General features: G+C 36.9%; 1 protein-coding gene and 1 pseudogene across 23 annotated transcripts in view; one reads left to right on the top strand and one right to left on the bottom strand.

Annotated features, from left to right (window-relative positions):
* The window catches only part of USP54 (ubiquitin specific peptidase 54), a 121,297-nt gene that overhangs the window by 51,158 nt on the left and 44,374 nt on the right, over positions 1-25,765 (top strand). For all 22 annotated transcript variants that reach the window (XR_013377832.1, XM_077894989.1, XM_077894990.1 and 19 more), the window contains 2 exons: positions 6,702-7,273; positions 12,134-12,226. Coding sequence is in view for 21 of the 22 variants with exons in the window: in XM_077894989.1 (XP_077751115.1) it covers positions 7,127-7,273; positions 12,134-12,226 (240 nt within the window). In the remaining variant the exon portion in view is untranslated. The remainder of the gene's footprint in view (positions 1-6,701; positions 7,274-12,133; positions 12,227-25,765) is intronic.
* The window catches only part of LOC144312368 (small ribosomal subunit protein eS27 pseudogene), a 62,382-nt pseudogene that overhangs the window by 28,434 nt on the left and 8,183 nt on the right, over positions 1-25,765 (bottom strand). The window lies entirely within an intron of this gene.

The following is a 25,765-nucleotide window of genomic DNA, read 5'->3' as shown; positions in this document are numbered from 1 at the left end:
CTACTTCCCTAGAATCTCATCAGCTCAAAGCTATATAATATCCCTTAAAATGTTTATACTGATGGTGAGGAAAGCCTGAAGTGATATTAGGGACGTCTGGGTGGCTTAGTGGTTGAGTGTCTGCCTTCAGCTCAGGGTGTGGTCCTGGGGTCCAGGATCCGGTCCCACATGGGGCTCTCTGCATGGAGCCTGCTTCTCCCTCTGCCTGTGTCTCTGCCTTTCTCTCTCTCTGTGTATCTCATGAATAAATAAATAAATAAATAAATAAATAAATCTTTAAAAAATAAATAAACTGAATTATATTAATATAAGAATATCTTGATAAGGGCAGCCTGGGTGGCTCAGCGGTTTAGTGCCACCTTCGGCCCAGGGCATGATCCTGGAGACCTGGGATTGAGTCCAGCGTTGGGCTCCCTGCATGGAGCCTGCTTCTCCCTCTGCCTGTGTCTCTGCCTCTCTCTCTCTATGAATAAAATAAATAAATAAATATTCTCTATGAATAAATAAATAAAAGAATATCTTGATAAGATGAAACAATATGGAAAGTTAAAAAAGATATAGCTCATACTTTTTCTAAATGTATATATAGGTAGAGTCACAATTTATAAATAGAAAGATGGATTATATAACAATGGAAAGAAACTTTGATAAAATTTTGTGGTAATATTTCCTACAATAACAGATATATGGATATAATACAATTGGCTTCTGACCTCCTTCTATTCCCCATTCTCAAATGGGGTGGGATAAAAGCCTTATCTTTTTTCTTTTTAAATCTTTTTATTTATTTATTCATGAGAGACACACAGAGAGAGAGAGAGAGAGATTGGCAGAGACACAGGCAGAGAGAGAAGCAGGCTCCATGCAGGGAGCCCGACTTGGGACTCGATCCCAAGTCTCCAGGATCAGGCCCTGGGCTGAAGGCAGTGTTAAACTGCTGAGTCACTCGGGCTGCCCCCAAATCCTTATCTTTATGGATGGAGGGTAACATGGGTTGGGGGAGGATCCTAGAAATATTGATATAGTAGAAACATTGCTCTTAAATTATAGAAAACTTTGGGGCACCTGAGTGCCTGAGATCATGTCATGACCTGAGCTGAAGGCAGATGCTTAACTGATTAAGCCACTTAGGTACCACAAGAAATATTAATTTTTAAAGTAGTTATATAAATGCATCAATATGGCAAGAGACTGGGGCTAGCAAGACTTAATCTATTTTAATAATTTAAGTGGGAAATAAGTGTGGTGTAAACTAGGGTGACAGTGGAAGTGAAAAAGAAGGATCAATATAAGAGATTTTGAAGAGAAAATTGATAAGACTTTGTGACGTGTGAATAGGGAAGGGGGAGATGGATAGGATGGTGTCTAAGACTACAGAGGTTTTGAGCCTGGGTAATTGGAAATGCCACTAGTTAAAAAAAGGAATCAGGGGAGGCACTATTTTTTGGGGGGAAGGAGGTGATTTTATTTTTGGACATGCTAAACTTAGGAAAGTGGGATGATGTGCAAATATTTGGTAATTTGGTTTTAGGGTTCATGAGATTTGTGGTTTGTCAGACCAAAAGTGATGTTTGAAGTTCTGACAGCAGTAGATGAGAATACTATGGGTTGAACTATAGAGATGAGCAAGAAGGTCTGATTTAAACTTTAAGGAATGCACTTTTTAAAGAAAGCAATAAAGAGAAAAAAAATAAACTATCAGCATAGCAGGAGAACTAGTGTTCTGGTTTGTCATTTCATTTTACTCATTCTCTCATTTTCTTATTAATTTTGAAAGAATCCAGGATTATGTAGCATCAAGGCAGCCAGTGTTAGGTGCTACAGAGAAATTAAGAAGAATGAGGCTTGTGGAAAAAGCCAGTAGGTTTTGCAAGTAGGAGATTTCTTTAGATTGAAAGCATATTCTATGAAGTAAAATTGTGGTTGTGGTGGAGTAAAGGATCAGTACCATGTCCTGGAGAGATTGACGGTGAGCATGAAGAGATAGCAGTTATAAATTATTAATTGTAGAGACATTTAATATTGAAAGGTCCAAAAGAATTTAGGACAGTAGGCATAGCGGTTAATAAATTCAAGGTGATCTTTATTGTTTTTGTTTTTTGAAGAATATAGGATATCTGTGTGTGTATGTCTTTAAAAAGAAAAGAACTCAGGAGGAAATGTTTGAAAGGAAATGGGAATAATAACAATCATTTATACAGTAATTACTATATGCCAGATGCTGAATTAGCACTTTGCATAAATTAACTGATCTTAATTCTTATAGTTACTAACAAGATACTATAGATATAGTTGGGAATTAATTGACATATGGAATTGAGGTAATTGCCTGTTGATTTATCAAGGCAAATATAGTTTCGTGAGTGTATTACAAATAAACTGCTATATAGAATAGAAACTAGAAATGTGAGCAACTTTCCTGGTTAACTGTTATCTTAGTGTAGTGCAGTTTGACTTCCTAATATTTGGGTTACTTTTGGCATTAATCACTTGTAATGAGGCTGCTGTTCTTTCCTTAGAAACTGAGATACTTATCACAGTTTTTCCATTTGAATCATTGATCAATTGGACATAATCATTCTTTGTAGGCCTTCTAAAATGTTACCCTGTGCCTTGTAATTGGCTCAACTGTTTGCCTTTTTACACAGAAAAAATTAAACTTTGTATTTTAAAAATAATTGTAAAATTCAAATGTTTCTCTAAGCACACAGTAAAATTGTACTGACATCACACTTGTCCTATGTGAGGCCTTTTGTTCTTTTTGTACAATTAGAAGACTTATTCCTGGTGGTTTACAACTTTCTAGTATCCTGAGGTCCCCAAACCAAAATTTACTTTTATACTTTTAGGCATTACAGATCACTCATTCAGTGGAACTCATTATTATTCACCCTTTGTTTTGAAAACTTGCTAGTACTTTGGCATGCCTATTACTAAATCTCAACCACTATGTAGAATAGGTATTGTGCCATCATTTTACAGACTCAGAAAACTAGGTTCAGGACACTTTTTTTAAAAAGATTTTATTTATTTATTCATTGGAGACAGAGAGAGAGAGAGAGAGAGAGAGAGGCAGAGACACAGGGAGAAGGAGAAGCAGGCTCCACGCAGAGCCCAACGTGGGACTTATCTCCGGTCTCCAGATCACGCCCTGGGTTGAAGGCGGCGCTAAGCCGCTGAGCCACCCTGGCTGCCCTGGTTCAGGACACTTAAGTAGTTTAGGATTATGCAAAGTAGTTAAAATGTGGAAATTGAACCCATGTCTTCTAACTCCAAGTTTAGTCCTGGTCCCTTTTGTATAATATCAACATCACTTGCTCTTGTAACAGCTATACATTATACTACATTTTGAGTTCTCATTTTCATAGAAATAGGATTCAAGCTGTATTCTATTTTATTTTACCCTTATGTCTATACTGTTTTGTTTTTATCTTTTTCCTTTTTTTTTTTAATTTTAGTTTGGGATTGCTAATATCATCTGGCAATGTTATTATCAACCAGCTTAATGATTTTAGTCATTTTTGCATTTGAATGAATGCTACATATATTACAAGATAATTTCTACATAATTAGAAAAATTTTTTATTGCAGGTATCAGTTTTCTTTCAACCTAAAAAAAAATGATTTAAAACTTACAGAGAAGTGGACAGCCCCAGTGGCCCAGCAGTTTAGTGCCATGTTCAGCCCAGGGCATGAACCTGGATACCCGGGATTGAGTCCCATGTCAGGCTCCCATGTCAGGGAAAAGGAGCCTGCTTTTCCCTCTGCCTGTGTCTCTGCCCCCCTCTCTCTCTCTCTCTCTCTCTCTCTCTGTGTGTATCTCTCATGAATAAATAAATAAAGTCTTAAAAAAAAAAAACTTACAGAGAAGTTACAAAAAATGGTACAAGGAATTCCCATATCCCCTTCAGCCACATTTACCTGTTGTCACATTATTGCTATATTTGCTCTACCATTTCCCTTTCTCTCCATATTTACATATAAACACATACCTATACCTATCTATACATGTATGTATATAGTTTTTCCTTCTGAACTATTTCATAGTAGTTGTAGACGTTATGCTCTTTTATCTCTAACCATTTGAATATTGCCTAAGAAGTTCTTTTTTTTTTTTAAATAGGTTATTAGATTGATGTGGATATAACTCTTAATTGACTTTCTCATATATCTTTAGTAGATGGTACAGTAGAAGGATTATTTTGTTTGGTGCTGGACCTACAACTTAAATGAAATATTTTGTCATCAGTATTTCTTTGGATCATTTGTTACTTACTGCCTTTCTTGGCCTTGCTCTTTCTGGCTCTCTCACCTCTAGTTTCTGACACACCTAGAGCAAATGTGAGAGCTTATTGCCTTACCCTACATAATGCTGCCATTCAGAGCCTGAGAATCCTTTTTTTTTTTTTCTGTGACTGCTGTTTTTTTTTTTTTTTTTTTTTTTCTCTTTGCTCCCTGAACTCAGGGGTGTGTATCATAGGGCAGGCTGAGTTTCAGTAAACTCCTAATGTGGATACTGGAAACCCCACCTGTCTGCCAAGTCCTTTTGGCTGTGAGCAAAGTGGAGGCTTGGTACTTGTCATTCCTTTGCAGCAGTTGAGCTGAAAGAATGCTGCATGGCTTGTTGAAGTTGCTTAGTAGCTTTGAGTGGGGTGTGTATGAGGGTGTGTATACAGAGTTGAGGGTCTTTTAATCCATGTGGGAGATATGGGATCCTTCCTGGTGCCATGCTAATCATCAGGGAATATTTATTGAGTTCCTCCTTATGCAGCACTATGACAGGAGCTTTTAGAATAGTTTAATAAAATACATAATTAAGTCACAGCATAATAGTTAAAAAACTCTAGTTCTGCCTTCTACCAGTTGATTTTGGCAAGTTAATGTCTGTAAGTCTCACTTTACTGTTCTGTAAATGGAACTATTAACACCTACATAATAAGGCTATTGTAAAGAATAAAGAATATAAGTATAGTGTTTAGTACTTGTCTGACACTGGTTAGTATTTCATTTCATACAGTCATTCAGGATATACGACTGATACCATATAAAACAAATAGTAATAAAAACAAATAGAGGATGATATGACACTACTGTGTATAGTCAAATACTTTAATTGTGACATGTAGATTATAAATAGTCTGGGAATTTAGAGAAGGGAAAGAACAGTCTTATGCAACCATTTAATGTTCCCGTGCCTCAGTTTTTCCACTGGATACACTGGGTAGTGCTAGGTGATCTCTTAGAGAATGATTAAGATGTTTTAGCATTTTTGCTTTTTTGGTAGGTTCATGTGATGATAGGAAGTAAGAAAGGGAGAAGCTTGGGGAACTATTGGAAACCAAATTTAACACTTAACGTTCTTAATTTTTTCCTTATTTGGGCGTGGCAGCCTTATAGGAAAGCTTAAAACTGGAGATTAAAAGTATTTCCTTCCAGTAAAGGTGTTTGCTTTGGTATTTCTCCCCTGTTGTTTCACTGGCATTTTAATTAGTTGAAAACATGTTGATCAATGATGACCTCTGATTGTGAATGTCTTAGATTTAACCTGAGGATAAAGTTATTTGTAACCCAAATTATCTCTCTGATCCTCTGGCAAAAATAAAATGTACAAACAAACAGGGCAGGAGAAGACTTAGTTCTCTTGGACTTGATGTTAAGGATATCCAGCTTACTTGCCTTGAATGTTTCTCTGAGATGGGACATCTTTCCTCAGAACAGAGTCCAGACTGATAACATGGACTTCTCACCTTTATTTTTATTTCTTTTAAAGATTTTATTTATTTGTTCATGAGAGACACACAGAGAGACACAGGCAGAGGGAGAAGCCTGCAGGGAGCGCCACATGGGACTTGATCCTGGGACTCCAGGATGATGACTTGAGCCGAAGGCAGACGCTTTAACCGCTGAGCCATCCAGGAGTCCCTGCCTTCCCACCTTTAAACAGGCTTTCATAGCCATGAACATGGAACACACTTTTAAAAATTTCTTTACTCACAACATCTAACAAAAACTGTTCTCATTCTTAATTTGGTGTATATTTACTTGGTAATATTTTTGTTAGCCTGATTTTGAAAAGTTTGTATTTGGTTTTTTGTTTTTGTCCTGATCAAATTTCTTCTAGAAAATTTCAGAGAAGTTTCCTGTGAAAGTAAAGCTGCTCAAACCTTTTTCCTTCTTTTTGGCTTGAGTATTTCTCCTTTTTGTTGTTAAGGTTTTGGGGGACTTTTTTGTTGTTGTTGGTTTTTTGTTTTGTTTTGTTTTGTTTTGTTGTTGTTCATTGTTTGCCAAGGTTTCAAGTTTTTAGTGAGAGGTGAGGCAACGTTGATCTTGGCAGAACAGCACAAAGGCAGTAGAGTCATTAAGTGACGCAAGCTTTTAGCCGTTTTTTTTTTTTTTTTTTTTTCCTTTTTGTTAAAGCTCTCTGGCACAGCTGGCTGTTCTAGTCACAGAGGAAAAGAAGAGAAGAAACTTTCTGAAGTTCTGGATGGAATGATAGAAGATGTTTGGGGCATTTTTAAAAAGGAGGAGCAATAAGAGCAAAAACCCCTATAATTCAAATAAATTTCTTACCTTTGTGGTTTCTATGTCAGTTGCTTAGAACTTGAAGTTTTTCAAAACTTCAGACAATGATGGGACAAAGAATAGAGAAGGTGAGGAGGGTTGCATTAGGTTCTTACTTATCTGTCTGCCTCTCCTTCCAGTTGGAAAAAATTTTCAGTCTACAAGAAACATCTTCAGCAAGTCTAAGGAATACATCCTACCGTGATTCTAGATTCTGTTGGAGTTGAGGACTACAGCCACTTCACCACTATATTCTGGAGGCAGTTCAAGAAAAATAGAAGCACACAATACCTAAGGATTTCTCTGTTTTTTGTAAGTACTGTGCCATGCTAAATTTTGGGCACTGTTTGGAGCAAGTCGGAGATAGCTCTGTCATGTGGATTTAAGAGGATACCTGAGTTCCTTGAGCTACATAGATGTTTGGAAGGTTGTGAACTCAAAATATTTCAACATAAATTCATTGAATTCTGGATTCTATTTCACGAGTCAGGACTTCAGCAGACAGAAGCTCTCTCCCAGAAAGATACAAAATCTTCTCTGAGTTTCAAGCTAAATGTGAGCAATAATGTCTTGGAAAAGAAATTATTTTTCGGGGGGCCGTGGTAGCGTCCAAGGGATGTTTGCACCTCGAAGCTCAACCTCTATAGCCCCCAGCAAAGGCCTCAGCAATGAGCCAGGACAAAACAGCTGCTTCCTCAACAGTGCCCTGCAGGTAAGGGCAATTTCTTTCTCTCTGATGAACTTTGACTGTTAGTTGCTGATGCTGTGTTTCTGATCGCTCTTTTATTTATTTTTCAATATTTTATTTATTTATTCATGAGAGAGAGAGGCAGAGACACACAGGCAGAGGGAGAAGCAGGCTTCCTGCAAGGAGCCTGATGTGGGACTCAATCCCAGGACCCCAGGATTATGACCTGAGCCAAAGGCAGATGCTCAACCACTGACCACCCAGGCACCCCCCAGTAACTCTTTTAAATATAATCCTTGATGGTCTCTGTTTGAGATCAGCAGCCTGAGATCATTTTTAAGTTTATCTGTGTGATCTTAGGCAAGCCACTTATCTCTTTGAGTCTCAATTTCCTCATTTGTAGGAAAGAGTGATTAATAATGATAATAGAAATAATAACTGTGACTACTACTACTTACTTGCCTGAAGGGGAGAGTATATAGACTAGATAATCTTAATACTTGTTTATTGACTTTTGCTTCCTTTTTTTCCTTTTGAGACTAAATGTCTTATTACCCTACTTGCTTTTCTCTAGTAAAGAAAGCAAAGTTTTTTCCACAAGTCAGGATTCCACAAGATTTTCAGGTATATTACTCTCGTCCTAAAATATTCAGGCTCTTAGCATACACACTGAATGGAGTCCAGTCTTTGTCCATTTCTTCATCTCCTTCCTCTGAGCTCTCCTGTAGTGGCTCATGATTGGTGTCCGGACAGATATTCTCTTTTCTGCTCCTCAGAGTAAAAGTAAATGCAATTTGCCACCCAAGATAATTATGCTTGGGTAAAATATGAGTGTTATTGCTTCAGATGTAATGAGAAAAGAAGTTGCTGTGAGAGAAGAAAAGACAGAACAGTATATTTGGTATAAAAAGCACTGGACACTCTAAAATAAATAAATCTTAAAGGGGCACCTGGGTAGCCCAGTTGGTTAAGTGTCTGGCTATAGCTCAGGTAATAATGATTCCAGGGTCCTGGGATCTAGCCCTGTGTCTGGCTCCCTATTCAGCAGTGAGCCTGCTTCTCCTCTCTCTCTCTCTCTCTCTTAAATAAATAAAATCTTAAAAAGAAAGGAATTTGATGATATTTCTAGTTTCCTATCCATATACTATAAAAAATATTTTTTAAAAAGGAAGAAGGGTAACAAAGTGGCTCAGTCAGTTGAGCCACTGACTATTGGCTTCAACTCAGGTTGTGATCTCAAGGTCATAAGATCAAGCTCCGAGTCAGGCTTCATGCTTAGTGCAGTCTGCTTGCGACTCTCTATTTCTACCTCTGCTCCTCCCTGCTGCTCTCTCTGTGTCTCTAAAATAAATATTAAAAAAAAGAAAGCACTGGACTTATGAATTAGTTTTAGTATGTCTATAGACTTGCCTTGTGACCTTGTACAGGTAATAGTATTTCAGTTTCTTCATTTATAATACAAGAATCTTGTCAAGCTTATTTATGTAATAAAGTTTCATGCACAGAGTGCCTGGATGGCTCAGTTGGTGGAGCATGTGATTCTTGGTTTCAGGGTTGTAAGTTCAGGCCAATCTCTACATTGGGTGTAGAGATTACTTTATTTCATTTATTTATTTATTTTTAAATAAGATTTATTTATTTATTTATTCATTCATTCATTCATTCATTCATTCATGCCAGGAGCCCGATGCAGGATTTGATCCTGGAACTCCAGGATCGCGCCCCTGGGCCAAAGGCAGTCGCTAAACCGTTGAGCCACCCAGGGATCCCCATAGAGATTACTTTTAAAAAATGTTTTATGGGCAGCCCCGGTGGCGCAGCGGTTTAGCGCTGCCTGCAGCTGGAGTGTGATCCTGGAGACCCGAGATCTAGTCTCACGTCAGGCTCCCTGCATGGAGCCTGCTTCTCCCTCTGTCTTGTGTCTATGCATCTGTCTCTCTCTGTGTCTCTCATGAATAAATAAATAAAATTAAAAAAAAAAGTTTTATACTCTCAGTTTTCAAATTTTTATTTGAAAACATTAAAAAATCCATTGCTGTTAAGGCTGGAGAAAGATTTAGAAATATTTCCGTCTTTCTACCACAGATTTCATGCAGTTGGGTGGGGTTTGTTAGTTTTTTTTTCCCCAGATGCTGCATGTGAGTTTTTTGAGAGACTTTGTGTAAGCTAATAATACTTCTATAATTTAGAAGCCGTCAAAAAAAGGTGTTGATATACGTGTGTGTGTTTCCTGGCCACAGTCCTCTTTTTATAATTCTCTTTTTTCCTGGATGTTCTATCTGTATTGAAACAAAATATTTATGACTTTCTGTTCTAATTTTCAGTGCCATACGGAACACCTACTACACACACACAGACACACACATTTCTGTATCCATACTTAAAGATTGAGTCCTTGATGGTTTTGGAGTGCCTGTTGTAATCATGTTACAAGTTGAAAATAATTGTTTCTATGAACTAATATTGTAACTTTTGATATGAATGCTGTGTTGGCCACAGATGTATTGAAACCATTACATTTATTATAAAAAGGTGTTACTTATCTGGGAGGGTAGTGTATTTCAAAGAACTTTTGAATATATACTTTGAAGACAAGTAAGTAAGGAGAAGCTCCAGAAGTATAATGCCTTTTCATATATGATTCCATTTAAATGTTTTCCAAGCAAGAAGAGCTTCCTAAGGCATTATGCTACATATTACACCATTTCTATTTAATTATTAATTAATTAATTAATTAATATGGAGAGAGAATGCAAGCATAAGCAGGGAAGTGGCAGGCAAAGGGAGAGGGAGAATCAGGCTCTCTGCTGAGCAGGGAGCCCAATGCAGGGCTTGTTCCTAGAATCTTGGAATCATGACCTGAGCTGAAGGTCTCAGTCACAATTGAGCCACCCAGGTGCCCCCACCATTTCTTTTCTTTTCTTTTCTTTTCTTTTCTTTTCTTTTCTTTTCTTTTCTTTTCTTTTCTAACTAAAGCCCATGGTGTATTCAAATTTCCTTAGTTTTTGCTTAGTATCTTTTTCTGTTCTAGGATCCTATCCAGGATACTAGTTACATTTACTTGTCATGTCTCCTTAGGCTTTTCTTGGCTCTGGTAGTTTCTGAAAATTTCCTTGTTTTTGATGATCTTGACAATTCTTTTTTAAAAAAGATCCCTGGGTGGCGCAGCGGTTTGGCGCCTGCCTTTGGCCCAGGGCGCGATCCTGGAGACCCGGGATCGAATCCCACGTCGGGTTCTCGGTGCATGGAGCCTGCTTCTCCCTCTGCCTGTGTCTCTGCCTCTCTCTCTCTCTCTGTGACTATCATAAATAAATTAAAAAAAAAAAAGACTTTATAAAAAAAAATAAAAAAAATAAAATAATAAATAATAAAATAATAAAAAACATTCTATTAAATAAATAAAAGATGTGGTGTATTCAAAGGGAGAAGCAGGCTCCATGCAGGGAGCCTGATGCAGGACCCAATCCTGGGACTCCAGGATCACGCCCTGGGCCAAAGGCAGGCGCTAAACTGCTGAGCCACCCAGGGATCCCCTTGACAATTTTTTTTTTTAAAGATTTTATTTATTTATTCATGAGAGATACAGAGAGAGAGGCAGAGACATAGGCAGAGGGAGAAGCAGGCTCCATGCAAGAAGCCCTATGTGGGACTCAATCCCGGGACTCCAGGATCACGCCCTGAGCCAAAGACAGAAGCTCAACCACTGAGCCATGCAGGCATCCCAGATGATCTTGACAATTTTGAGGAGTAGTACCAGTCAAGTATTTTGTGGGATGTCCCACTATTGGAATTTGTTTGATATTTTTTTCATTATTAGACTGAGGTTACTAATTTTTGAGATGAAGACCATAAAAAAGTGTTCTTCTCATCACATCATATCTAGGTTACATACTATGAACATGATTTGTCACTGTTGATGTTACCATTTTTTTAATTCTCTTGACATAAGAAGGTCACACATCTCTCAGGTCAAAAAATTGAGAAATCTAACAAAAACAAAATTCCACACTACAATTCAAACTTCTGAGTAAGTTTTCAAATGCCATATGATTTTACTTATATGTGGAACCTGAAAAGCAAAACAAATGATAAACAAAAAGCACAATCAGACCTATAAATATGGAGGAAAACTGTGGGTTGTGAAAGGGGAGGGAGGGAGATGGAGGGAACGGGCAAAATAGTAAAGGGGAGTGGGAGATAAACCTTCCAGTTATGGAATGAGTAAGTCATGAGGAGGGGCACTTGGCTGGCTCGTTGGTAGAGCATGTAATTCTTGATCTTGAGTTGTGAGTTTGAGCCCCATGTTGGGTGTAGAGATTACTTAGAAGAGTAACTAATCCTTTAAAGTCATTGGAGTAAAAGGCACAGCATAGGGAGTATAGTCAGTGGTATTGTAATAGTGATGTATGGTAACAGATGGCAGCTGCAATTGTGTTGGTGAGCACAGCATAACATATAGACTTGTGGAATCACTATGTTGTATACCTGAAACTAATGTAACATTAGTATTAGTATGTATCAACTATACTTCAAAATTTTTTTTTTTCCAAAAAAAAACTGTTTTTGTGTGAATCATTAAAATAAACCCTTATTCTGCTGTTTAAACCCATAAATTAACACTTTTGACCTATGTTATACCTTATTTTCTCTGTGTATCCTTCCTTCATTTTCAAATTAACATGTTTTTCAGAATATAGTTATCTATCCATCATGTTAGCTAACTCATCCTTTTTGACATTTGTTTGAATATACAAGAATGAGCTTTTCTCTTGGGAATGAAGATATATTCTGGAGTCATTACCCATGGTTTCTTGAATTCTTGAGTCTAAGATCAAATGGAGGCTTTTTATAGAGTAATGAAGTATTTTCCCCTTTTTCTACCAGGTTTTATGGCACTTGGACATCTTCCGACGTAGCTTTAGGCAGCTTACAACTCACAAGTGCATGGGTGATTCCTGCATCTTCTGTGCTCTCAAGGTAAGTTCTTCAAATCTGTTTATTTTCAATACCATTAGGCTACCAAATAATCAATACTGAGATAGTTTGGCTAATCAGGGTGATGCTAAAGAATTTCTTACTGAATTATCTGCCTGTGGCTTAGTGCAAAAGATAAATATGATTAGTTTTGCTCGCTTCAAAGAATTGTTACTTGGCTTAGGTAGTCTGTTTTTCTGAACCTTTTTGCCCATACAACTCTATTTAATGTGATGGGATACTACTCAAATGTGCTTAGATTTGGAGTATTTGGGATGCCTGGGTGGCTCAACAGTTGAGCGTTTGCCTTTGGCTCAGGGTGTGATCCTGGAGTCCCAGGATCAAGTCCCACATCGGGCTCCCTGCATGGACCCTGCTTCTGCCTTTGCTTATGTCTCTGCCTCTCTCTCTGTGTGTCTGTCATGAATAAATAAATAAAATCTTTTTGAAAAAAGATTTTGATTATTTACCTGAAGAGCTAATTCTGAATTTTAATTTTGAAAGAATAAACAACCCAGTATTTTTAGTGGAATTAACTATTGTCTGTTAAAGCTAAATTTAGTAATAAACTCTTCCTATTGAGAAAAGCCAGGACTAACATTTTTCCATTCCTTAATGTTTCCCATTACCACGTTTAATAGATTCATTATACCCATTCTCAATCCCATTGTCTGACTCCCAGGTTTTTCATTTCTGAATAAAATGAAACCTGAGGATTCATTTAGAGTATGCTGCTATTAAGAAAAAACTAGGTTGTGTGGCTCAGCGGTTTAGTGCCGCCTGCAGCCCAGGGCGTGATCCTGGAGACCCCGGATCGAGTCCCACGTTGGGCTCTCTGGGTGGAGCCTGCTTCTCCCTCTGCCTGTGTCTCAGCCTCTCTCTCTCTGCCTCTATGAATAAATAAATAAAATTTAAAAAAAAAGAAAAAAAAAAAAAAGAAAAAACTAGGTTGTATAAAAGGCCCCAATTTCTATTACTTTATCTGCTCGTTCAACATGGGACTTCTCCGTGTTTTCTTGGTTTGTATGTACAGTGGATTATTTATGGCTGGATAAGTCTGTGTGAGTTCTGCTAAGTATCCAGTGTCATTTTTCAGTCTCAAGAAGTCTGAGTTCTTGGTTTGTCACAGGGATGCTTGGTTGTAAGCATTAGATGTTTAATTTAGTTGCTTTTACATCTTGGAGTAAGAACTGTAACAAAAACATTCAGGAGAATTTCCCAGTTAATTTGATTATTTGCAACAACTGATTTGAAACAGTTTTTTGAGCAGCATCACTTTGGAGTTTTAAGTCCATTATGGGCAAATATCTTTAGAAAGAGATGACTGAGTCTCCTGAACATTTTATTGCTTGGGTCAGAAACATCTTTTTTCTTCCCCCCTTGGAACTTTAGCAAAACACATGTTATTGACTAATTGAGAGTTTGACTGAATTTTAATAAGACCAAATCTTTTACAAGTTGTAACATTTCTGACTGTGCCTATTCAGACAGAAGTCCATCCACATATTTGGCTTGATTTCTGAAGGATGCAAGGACATTAAATATCTAATTTTAGGTAAATAAGAAATGTACTGGTCCTTTAGCCAGCAAATCCAAGGGAAGTCTGGTTCGTGGCATTAAAACAAAAAAACCAAAGTAAGATACTTGGTAGAGAGATTTGAATCCAGGAGAAATCCCTAGTAGTAGAGTCTCCTGAAAGTAAAAACTCTTATCTGTACCAGGAAGGGATGATAGAATTTATATGACCCTCTGACATGCCTTTGATGTCAGGATTGTGCCATCCTCTTCATTGATTCAGGTGGGACTCTGGTGAATTGGCTGTCACAGTTTTGTTATGTTTTAATTCCCATAGGCACTAATTATTATTGTAATATAAATCAGTATCATTATGTAAGTGTAAGCCAAATGGATGAAGAAAACCAACCATGAGACTTTATGGGACATCTTCTGAGATACCCAAGTATATAGAAAGGAAGATGTTTTCCCCTTATGAGGGCTGAGGATGTACCTTGGGACTCTTTCAGAGAAGCAATAGCTTATGGCAGATAAATAAATGGACTTGGGGAATCAAAGACTTTATTTTAGATCTTCATAATTCTGAGGAGTTCTAGTATTTTCCTCATCACATCATTGTCTGATCTATCATTTAGGTTTATTTTCCTTCTCTGCTTCTTTTCTTATATTGAGAGTTTATAAAAATTTGATATTTTTCCCTAAAGTGCTTTTCAGTTTGTCAGTGCTATATAAGTGTTAAATAATTAAGCTCTAGTTTGTATTCTTTTATCTTTTTTATTTTTTTTAGGATTTTATTTATTCATGAGAGACATGGAGAGAGAGACAGAGAGAGGCAGAGACATAGGCAGAGGGAGAAGCAGGCTCCAGGCAGGGAGCCTGATATGGAACTTGATCCCGGGGACTCTGGGATCATGCCCTGAGCCAAAGGCAGACGTTCAACCACTGAGCCACCCAGGTGTCCCTTAGTTTGCATTCTTTTAATTATTGTACACCTCACTTGAAAAAAAAATAGACTTACATAGCAAATGGATTAATTTGACCATATGGATGAGCTGAACTTGGTTTTGGTATTGAGAAATTTAAATTATTAGAAGAGCCATATTCCTTTATCCAGGAGAGCTTCATTTTCTGAGAGAAGAAAAGGGATGTTGAGTTTGGAAGAGTAAATCTGGGATGATCATCAGCATCTGGAATGTCTCTTTTTTGTTCCCTACTTTAAATTTATTTTCTTTCTTTCTTTCTTTCTTTCTTTCTTTCTTTCTTTCTTTCTTTCTTTCTTTCTTTCTTTCTTTTTAAGAGAGATGTTGGGGGTGGGGTAGAGGGAGAGGGAGGGAGATAAACTTATGCAGACTCCATGTCCAGCAAGAGCTTGATCACAGCCCTGAGATCATGACCTGAGCCAAAATCAAGAGTTGGATGCTCAATCAACTGAGCCACCCAAGGGCCCCTAAAAATATTTTTATAGAATATGAAATAATATTCATCATTGAACGAGATTCTAGTCAGTATAATAAAACAAAAGGACAGATAAATATTAGAAAGAAAGAAAGAAGCAAAATTATTATTTGCAAATGATATGATTGGCTATTAAAAAAAGTATCGACTGATAAGTCAGTAGAATCAATAAGAGAATTTAGCAGGTTGTTGCCTGTAAGATCAAGGTATAACATTCAATTATATTTCTATATACTAGCAACTAATAAAATGTAACTTAAAAAGAGCTTTTATAATAATAACAAAGTATATAATGTAGGTATGAATAAATCTAACAAAAAAGACATGACATTGGGCAGCCCGGGTGGCTCAGCGGTTTAGCACTGCCTCCAGCCTGGGGCATGATCCTGGAGACCCAGGATCGAGTCCCATGTTGGGCTCCCTGCATGGAGCCTGCTTCTCCCTCTGCCTGTGTCTCTGCCTCTCTCTTTCTCCTCTCTGTGTTTCTCATGAATAAATAAATAAAATCTTATAAAAAGGACGATTTAAAAAAGAAAGACATGACATTTATATAAAATCTCCAGAGATCCAGTAAAATGAATAATCACAAAATGAACATCCTTTTAACAATTCTTTAGGTGAAAATAGAATACTGCCGGTACTATAGACATTCTTCCTTCCTTCTTTCTCAATGATAGCTCCTTCTTTCTCCTAGGAGTAGCCACTTTTCTAATGTTTGTGGTAATCACTTCCTTGTTTTATCTGATAGTTTTACTACGTTCTTAAACAATCTAATTTAAAAATTACCTTTTTAAAAAATTTATTTAAAAAATTCATTGTAAATGGAATCATATTTTTAAAGATTTATTTATTTATTTTAGAGAGATGGAGTGTGAGAACACGGTGGGGGGGGGGATCAAAAGGAAGGGGCAGAAGGAGAGAGAATCTTAAGCAGACTCTGCACTGAACACAAAGCCCAACTTGGGGCTCAGTCTCATGATTCAGAGACTCTTGAGATCACGACCTGAGCTGAAACCAAAAGCGTGTCGCTTAACTGACTGTGCCACCCAGGTGCCCTGTAAGCGGAATCATTTTATAAATTTGTGTGTGTGTCTTTTTTAGTGCAATAATATGTTTATAAGATCATCATTTCATTGTTTAAAACCAATTTGTTTATTACTGGTAGTCATTTGAATTGTTTCCAGTTTTAATTTTTTATAAACAATATTGCTAAGAACATTTTTGTACATATCTACATATGTATACACATTTTTTTTTGCATATGCCCAGAAATGGAATTACTGGATCATAAGATATGTATATTTTCAATTTTTTTTTTTTTTTACAATGCGAACTGTTTTCCAGTACTTCAGTGTTTATCAATGTGGTGATACTAATATATATTCTTAACAGCAGGTTTGTCCTGGAAGTTGAGAAAATTCAATTCTGAAAGTCTTAAGACAAACAGGGAAGAATAGTAACAAAATGAGTGATTTGCCATGTTTATCAGAGTAGACAGCATTGGTAACAAGCTAAAATCTCAGTGATAAATATACAAAAGATTTATTTTTCATTCCCATCACTTGTCCACTGCAGGTTAGTAGGAAAACCCTACTGATTGCAGTCACTCAGGAACTCAGGTGCCAAAGTACAACCAAGTTGGTTATTACCAGTGGCCAAGTTAGAGTGAAAAAGAGCTGTGGAGGGTTTTGCACAAACATTTGAATGCTCAGCAGGACACTTCTGCTCAGAGCTCACTGACCAAAACTAAAATCCTATGGTTGCAGTGAATCCCAAGGGGGCCAGAAAGTGTGATCCTATAAAAATCCTTGGGAAAGGCTGGAACCAGAAATATTTGGCAAAAGTGCTAATGACTACCATACTTTATCAGATATCAAGGCTTATAAGGCTTATAAAACTAAGTAATTAGACAATGTGGTATCAATTATAGTATGACTAATAAATTGATGGATCAAAATCAAGAGTTCAGAAATAGACATATAGAAACTTGATTATTGCCCTGTGAATCAAAGGAGAAAGTGGACTTTTCAATAAATGGTGATTAGATAATTGGTTATCCATATGGAAAAAAAAAGAAAAAGCTAATTAGATCTCTACCTCATATTATTACCAAAAGTATGAATTTCAGCTGAGTTAAGGGCTAAAACATGAAAGAAAACTTTTTTAAAGTTTTAGAAGAAAACATGAAAGAATATCATGATTTCAGGGATAGGATTTATTAAATAAGATGTGAAAAACACAAAGTTAAAAAAATTGATAACATTTTGCTAAAGAAAAGTTAAAAACTTCTGTTCATCAGAAGATCCCAGAAGAGGGTAAAGATACAAGGCCACACACAGGGAGGAAATATCTGCAATATGTTATATAACCAACAAAGGATTTGTATGCAGCATAGAACTCCAGAGAACTTTTATAAAGAATAAGTAAAAGATAATTGAGTTAGTGGTAAAATGGGCAAAAGACACAAATAGGCATTTCTCAGAACAGGAAACCCAAAAGACCTTTAAGCATATGAAAGATCCTTAGCCTCCTAAGTAATCTAAGAAATGTAAACTAAACAAATACTCTTCAGATTAGTAGAAGTTTAAAAATCAGATGAGATTGTTACCTGAAAGGTGGAATAATAGGAACTTACATACAATTGCTGATTGGAATATAAATTGATACCACTATTTAGGGAAATAGTTTGTCATTTCGTTTTTCAGGTAAAATTGAAGTAGCATAATCCCTGCCACTCAGTAATTCCACTCCTAGATACATGTTATAGAGAGCTTCCTTATATATACATGTCAGAAGATATATTCAAGAATGTTCAAAGTGGTATTTTTTGTGATTATAGAAAAATGGACTACAACTACATACTACAACTTCCAACTACAGTAGAATACATTTAAAAATTATGATGTGTTCCTAAAGTAAAATGATACAGCAGTGAAAATGAATAACCTTTGGCTACATATCAGCTTGGATTAATCACAAAAACATTGTACTGAATGAAAAAAGCAAGTCACAGAAAACTATATAAACTATGATTCCATTTATATACAAAATAAATGGGCAAAACTAAATAACATGTTGGGGCAGCCCGGGTGGCTCAGCGGTTTAGCGCCACCTTCAGCCCAGGGTGTGATCATGGAGACCTGGGATTGAGTCCCACATCGGGCTCCCTGCGTGGAGCCTGCTTCCCCCTCTGCCTGTATCTCTGCCCCCCCCCCCCCCGCCCCGTGTCTCTCATGAATAAATAAATAAAATAAAATAAAATAAAAAAAACCCATGTTGTTCAGGGATACATGCATGTGATAAAACTGTAGAGAAAAAGGGAATGATTTTCATAAAATTCAGGACAGTGGGTATCTCTGGAAGGTGAAGGGGAGGAGATTGTAATCAATTGGGTAGTATTACACTCATTGTTAACTTTTCCATTTCATAAATTGGGTAGTGGACATATCCGCATTTCTTTATTATTCTTTGGCTAAATATATACATCGTGCTTGTTTATAATTTAAATGATGATTTTTATTAAATGTACTACATTTAATGCCACACTGGCTGCCTCAGTCGGTAGAGTGTGCAACTCTTGATCTCGGGGATTGTAAATTGAAGCCCCACATTGGGTGTAGAGATCACTTAAAGTCTTAACAACAACAAAATAAATGTACTACAGTCATTTTAGAAAGCATGGTAAAGTGTAAAGGAGGAAATCTGGAACTTGCCTGAATTACATCATAGAGATTGTCATTTCTCTTTATGTCTCTTCTCTAGTCAATGATATTTCTAGTTATAAGTCTTTCCGCCCACTTACAGTAAAAAGAGTACCTTTTTTTCAGACCCTAAGTTGCCTCTCCATCTCTAGTATCATCCTATTTCATTTGTTCTAATCTAAGAATAAGCTGGAGGGCTATTTTGAAGCTACTCCCCTGTTATGTAACTTTGAAGGGGCTCCCAGTTATCTCTTAAATCACTTAAAAATGTATGATTACATGCATTTAAAAAACTAATTTCATGCTTTCTTTTCCCTTCCTTTCCTTTCTTTCCCCAGGCACTCTCTACTTCAGCTATGATAGCAGATGGTACACTCTTAATGCCTACCTCTTAGATGTTGCAGATGTTATTCACTTTGCCTGGATCCCTTGGCACCCAAAACAATAATAACAATAAACAAAACAATGCATCCTTTTAAATGAAACCACATCCAGTACTTTCAGAACTCCAGAAACATATCTTCCCTTTTTTCCCCCAGAAATTTATCTTCTTAATGAAGTTTTAAAAATATTACCTCTATCTAGGGATCCCTGGGTGGCGCAGTGGTTTGGCGCCTGCCTTTGGCCCAGGGCCCGATCCTGGAGACCCGGGATCGAGTCCCACATCGGGCTCCCGGTGCATGGAGCCTGCTTCTCCCTCTGCCTGTGTCTCTGCGCCTCTCTCTCTCTGTGACTATCATAAATAAATAAAAACTAAAAAAATAAAATAAAATAAAAATATTACCTCTATCTAGACCCATGATTGTTTTACTTAATAGTATTTAGGATGGCTGAATGAGTTTTTGGGAAGGTGGCTCAGCATTTCCTTCCTGTTGGTCTTCCTTAAAAATGCTTGCACCATAATATAACATTTAACTTTTCTGGGTTCATATATTCTTTGGTAGTTCTTACATAGTTGTAAAATTTTGTGTACCTGACTTTTTCTTCTTTTTGAATTTTATGCTCTCTCTCACTCTGTTCTACTTGAGATTTTCATTGTGACTTTTGGTTTTACACGTTTGTTAAGTAGGTCTACTTAATCTAGGACTTTATGCTTCATTTATTTAGGGGAGGGTGAGATGTGTTTCTGTAGTGGGGTTCCTTGAGAGTTGATGGTGGGAAGATCTGCTGAAGAGTCAAAAGCCTGGTAGTCAAGCAAAGCAGTTATCTGGTATCCTACAATTAAGCTACATGTTAACTTTGTGGTATCCCAGTGTGGGTGTAATTCTATATATTTAAATCCCATTTTTCCTCTGCCTCCTATTTAAAAATTAGAGGAATGTTTGGTGAAGCAAATAAGAATTCCTTTTTGCTGGTACTTTGTGTCCTATTTGTATTCTTTTTTTTTTTTAATTTTTTTAACCTATTTGTATTCTTTAGTGCAAAGTTTGAAATGTTAAATTCTTATAAGTTTTTTTCAAAACAAGAAACTCCAAAATTCCTGAATTTGAAGCACTTCTGAGAATTTGCCAATTCTATAAAGTCAGAGTTCTTTATGTTGACACATAATTATTTAGCTCTAGAACCCAATATTAAGAACAAAAAGAGACACAAACATTTTCCTAGATGAATCAGAGGCTAGCCAACTTTCTCTTAATCTAATGTTTTATTTTTTAAAAAATTTTTAAAGATTTTATTTATTTATTCATAAGACACACACACACCACAGAGAGAGAGAGAGAGAGAAAGAGAGAGAGAGGGGCAGAGACACAGGCAAAGGGAGAAGCAGGATCCATGCAAGGAGCCCAACATGGGATTCCATCCCGGGTCTCCAGGATCAGGCCCCAGGCTGAAGGTGGTGCTAAACTACTAAGCCACCTGGGCTGCCCTAATGTAATGTTTTAGATGAAGATTTTCCCTTCTGAGTCTGGCTAGAAGATATGTATCCCTGCTTTTTCTCCACTTTTTACTTTACCTTGCACCAATCCTTAAAATGCCTTTACTACTGGTCTTATGTGAACACCTTTTATATAATAATTTTGCTTTTTCTTCTGCTCTCTGAATGTTTGGCAATATTTTTGTGCCTTGTCCTTTACTAGATACCGTAGTATATGCTGTATCCAGAGCTTATAATTGCTTTTTTTGGTGGTTTACACACAATATTTAGGACAATCCATTTCTTTTGGTCTTGTAAAATATCCTGGTGTTTTTTTTTTTTTTTTTTTCTGTTACTTGATACTAAGTTCCTAAAGTAATTTCAGCCTTGAAATCTTGCATGCAAATTATTAATTGATGGCTTTCATTAAAAAGAATTTGTGTGTGTCTTTCTTCTTACTTTGAACCACAATGTCTTTCAACTCTGATTTAACAAATAGATTTGTGTGCTAATTACCCTGTCCCTTCCAAATCTCCAAATTTATTCCCATCTAGTGTTACTAAAAGATATTTTCTGACCTGAACTGTTGTCATGCTTATAGCCCAGAGCTCTTATTTATTATTCATATTGAATCTGTCCTTTTGCCCCTAGCCCCCAGGGTATGATTTTACTTTGGTGTTGGCTTATTTATTTATCTCTGTCCAGGGGAGGAAATCCGTCTTCTGTACTTAGTATGCCACAAAGATTTTGTTCTCCTTCCAGGGATTGTACTAGAGGCTTTGCAGTGTGCCAAGATGTAGGACAGAGTGTTTTTTGTTATAGGCAAAGAAGAATGCTTCATTGATTGATTAAATTCAACAAATCTTCTCAATTAGTGGTTTTTCTTTTAAGAATGCTAGTACAAGGCATCAAAGTCGGAATGGTGGTGATGGTGGGGGTAGGTGGGGAGGAAATAGGTTTTTGTGTGTAAGGTGTTGTATAATATAAATGTATCTGTAGAGCAGTAAGATTGTTCAAAAGGGGCAGGAAAGTCTATGTTCTACTGATAGCCCACCTGTTAATTGGGGGAAATTTGAGAGTTCAGAGAATAAATACCTAAATATATTTTAAGTGTGTACCATGTAGTTTTTCCTCTGTTGGGTATTGAAGCATAAGCACCAGGAGTAAAGTGATATAGGAAATTACTCCTTGTTCATTATCGGTCTAGTCCTTTTTTTTAGTGGATTATTGGAATAGAAGGTTCTGCATTGTCCTATAGTCATGTCTATATCAAAGAAGAGTATAAATCCAATATGCTGGACTATTTATACCAGGAATTAGATTTCTAACATATTCCCTGGAAATTTTAGCTAGTAATAAACAGCTCTTGTGTGAAGAAGGTATATCCCTATGTCTAATGCAAATCTACTTGAGTTGAATTACTTTTTTTTTTTCTTAGCTATGGAATATGAACATATTTGTGTGGTCTTTTGGCTAACCTTTCCTAAAGTCCTATTAGGTTATACCTAAATATTCTTAACTAATTTAACCATTGACATAACTTGGATAGTATAAAGTTGAGTCTTTATCCTTTTTAAAATTTGGAGTTTAGAATCTTACATGATATTCAAATAGAGGGGAATGACTGCAAGGAAAAACCTAGTAGATCATCATGATTCTTTCCTTTCCAGAGTTTATGGCAGAACCTGAAACTTATACAATCTCAAAATCTTTGTGCATGTCCAGAAGGGACATTTCCCTTTTCATTTCCCCTGTGGGGTAAGTGGTTATGGTGTTGATTCTCAAAACTTGACTTAAATACTGTTGGTAATCTCTAAGGTCCTGCATTTTTTTATCTTGGCAAAAATTAGCAAACTGACTATTATCTTTTGTAAAATCTCACCATTAGTTTATGATTTCCCACTAAAAGCAATACCATCCTCTGGTAAATTTGACCTGTCTCTGTTCTTTGGCTCTCTGTCTAGTGTCTTGAAGTCTTGGTATTTCTTTCTGTGTCTCTGTCTTTGTATGTATGTGGGTGTCTGTCTCTTTTGCATTGGTAGCAGGATGAGTGTAATAGGTAGCTTATAATGGTCTTTAACTTCATACTTCAAGTCCACAAAGTATTATTCCATCATGAACTCAAAAAGTGCAAATAAAGCCCTCAACTCATGGGAAGAGATGGTATTGATAATTAAATTTATTTAAAGAGACTGATATAGAATATGCGGATAATTTTCTAATCATGAAGTCCAGAAAAGATAGGTATATTTTTGGGCATAAGTTCAAAGAATCCCAATGAAGAAACCAGCCAGGTGTTCTCAGCTTTCTCCAATGTTGGAGCAAGAGTTTCTGTTAAACTGGATATTTGATGATATTAAGGAATTATTATTACCTTTTTCTAAGTGTGGTAATTATATTATGGTTATGTTTTAAAAAGAGTTCTTACTTTTTAGAGGCATATCCTGAAACGTTTACAGATGAATAATGTCTGGCATTTGCTTCAAAATAATCTGGGAATGGGGTAAGTGGGTGGGTTGTATGTATGAAATGAGATTGGCCACAGGCTGATGATTGTTGAAGACAGATGATAGGTACATGGGAATTTGTTGTGCTAGTTTGTCTACTTTAGTATGTTTGAGATTTTCTGCAATAAAATGTTAAAAATACAATGTTGTTGTTTTGGGTGCCAAATGGTAAACGTTTACATGTTCTTTCTCCTCTTGAAAGAGAGTGTTTGAGATTCTTTTGAACACATAACACTAGTGAAAAGTTCTCTTTTCCAGTAGTCTTCAAGGAGTAGTAGCTTTTTTTAAAATCTTTCTTTCAGAGGATTGTGTTTACAAACAGGCTTGATTCAGGTTTACAATTTAAGTCTGATTTCCAGGAGGTGTGAAGAAAAGGAGTGATTATGAGAGCCAAAATGAAGAGAGATTTGGGAAGATCAAGAAGAGAAACTCTAAGAACTGAGTTAGTAGCAGTGCATAAAGTTGTGTCATGCTTTTGCAGAAGTTATTATTTAACATCCTTCAGGGATGAGTTAGACTGCTAACTTTCTAAAAACCTAGGGTCCATAAAGCATCAAATTTAATGATGGCCCTTCTCCTCTACCCCCATTTTCTCTACTCATGACTTCTTTCAGATGTAAGGCTAGGGAATCCTGAGAAATAAACAGCTGTTCCCTGCCTAAAGACAAAAGTGTTTTGGGGGCGGGGCAGGGAACTTAAGCAACAGCTGCATTTGTAGATGCCAAAGCACAAAGACTTTCTGTCTTTATGGCACTTTTATCTTATTTACATGGTTTTTACTAATCCAAATAATTATGTGCTCATGTGGGTAGAAGTGTTTGCTACATGATCCAAGAGAAATGGGTGGGGAAACACCTGCTTTGAGTCAGTTTAGTCTTATTGCTTTTGCACTGTATCCAAGAAAATAGTTAACAGACAAAAAGTAATTTGCCTTTTCCTGAGAATGAAAAGGAAGACCTTTTGGTTTCACTTTGTGAAGAAGAGCAGAAAGAAACCTGAAAGGTGGGTTTTCTCTGTTTAGTGAAATGAAACCATCAGGGACCCCATAGGGAAAAATGATTCCTGGGTTTTGGTTCTTACTGCCCTTACTCACTCTCTGCCACAGAACTCAGCTACTGGAAGAATACCAGTTTTTGTTCCTTATTGGTGCTACCACCTGTTCTTATTACTGAACTAAATGTTCTTGGCTTTCTTTGGTGTGAACAGGATCTCCCTCTGGGAAAGGTGGGAGGAGGGTGAAAAAGGGAACAGGAGGAGGCCCGTTCCAGCCCTTGTGCTCATGTGAGAGGGACACACAGGGGTTAGTGTGCTGCCCTAACAGAGGGTCTTTGTGCTACAGCTTCTTCCAGAGCTGCAGCTCCACAGATGCATGCTGGGAGAGCTTAGGCTGCTTCATCCCTGACACACTTGCTTTTTCCTAACAATAGCAGAGCAAGACTGATAATAATAGTTACAATAAAATAGATGCAGGCATTCTGAGTACATTCAGATACTCATTTTGTATGGAGAAAGTTGCCTGTAATTAAGTGATGAGAAAAGAGTATAGTTTGGAGACATTCATGACATTGAACACAAGAGTCAGATCTGTTATTGCATATCCACTGTGCATGTAAGCAGAGCTCTGACTTTAGGTCTTTCCCTTTCTGTGCTAAAACCTTTTACCTAGTCATGGGAAATCTGCCCCTCTTAAGTAAGAGCAACAGATAGAGAAAGTTTGGTCCTTCCTACTCAGATTTCAGACACTGGGGAGGTAGCTCAAAGTAGACACATTTCTGACCCAAGGTCAGTGGCAGATCTCCTTAGTAACCTAAAATATCATAATAACAACAACAATGGCAGCCTAATACTTAGATAGCACTTATACAGCCAGGCATTAGTCTAAGGTGCAGGTAGAGCTAGAGATAATTTATTGAATCTGTAAATAATCCTAGGAGGCAAATACTATTTCTAATCCTCTTTTAAAAGAGGAAACTGAAGTCTGGAGAACTTAACTAACTTTTCTAAGGTCATAGATATGGTAAATGACGGGACTGGGATTTTGAACCCAGATAGTCTGGTTCCAGAGTCCATGTTCTTAACTCCTACTCTATACCATCTCTCAGTGGAGCTCTGTCCTTTCTCAGATAGGGTCATCTGAACCACAGAACACAAGAAGTGACTTTAGTGACTATTTTAATTCTCTCTGGATAATAACATAATTACTGCTATGCATGGGAGAGAAGTTAGTTCATTAGGAGTTGTTGATGCCTTAGAGTATTAAGGCTTAATTCTTGAAGGAACTCAGTTGAGAAAGACTAAAGGGGCTGCTGCAAATACCACATTTGTACAAAACTGTACTGGAACTAATTTCCCTTTGGTTTGTTTTTGGAACCAGTTTTGGACTCTGGACAGAGGACCAAACCTTATCCATCCCTTGCTCTAGAGATAGAGCCTTTGTTAGCAGGAATAACTCAGCAGGAACAGTTGAGAAGAACAGCAAGTTGGGTTGTGATAGTGGTCACATAGTGTT

The sequence above is a fragment of the Canis aureus genome, chromosome 4, assembly GCF_053574225.1.
Source record: "Canis aureus isolate CA01 chromosome 4, VMU_Caureus_v.1.0, whole genome shotgun sequence".
NCBI classification, from domain to species: Eukaryota; Metazoa; Chordata; class Mammalia; order Carnivora; family Canidae; genus Canis; species Canis aureus.
Note: the sequence above shows the minus strand (reverse complement) of the source record. Positions and strands in the feature narration are given on the sequence as shown.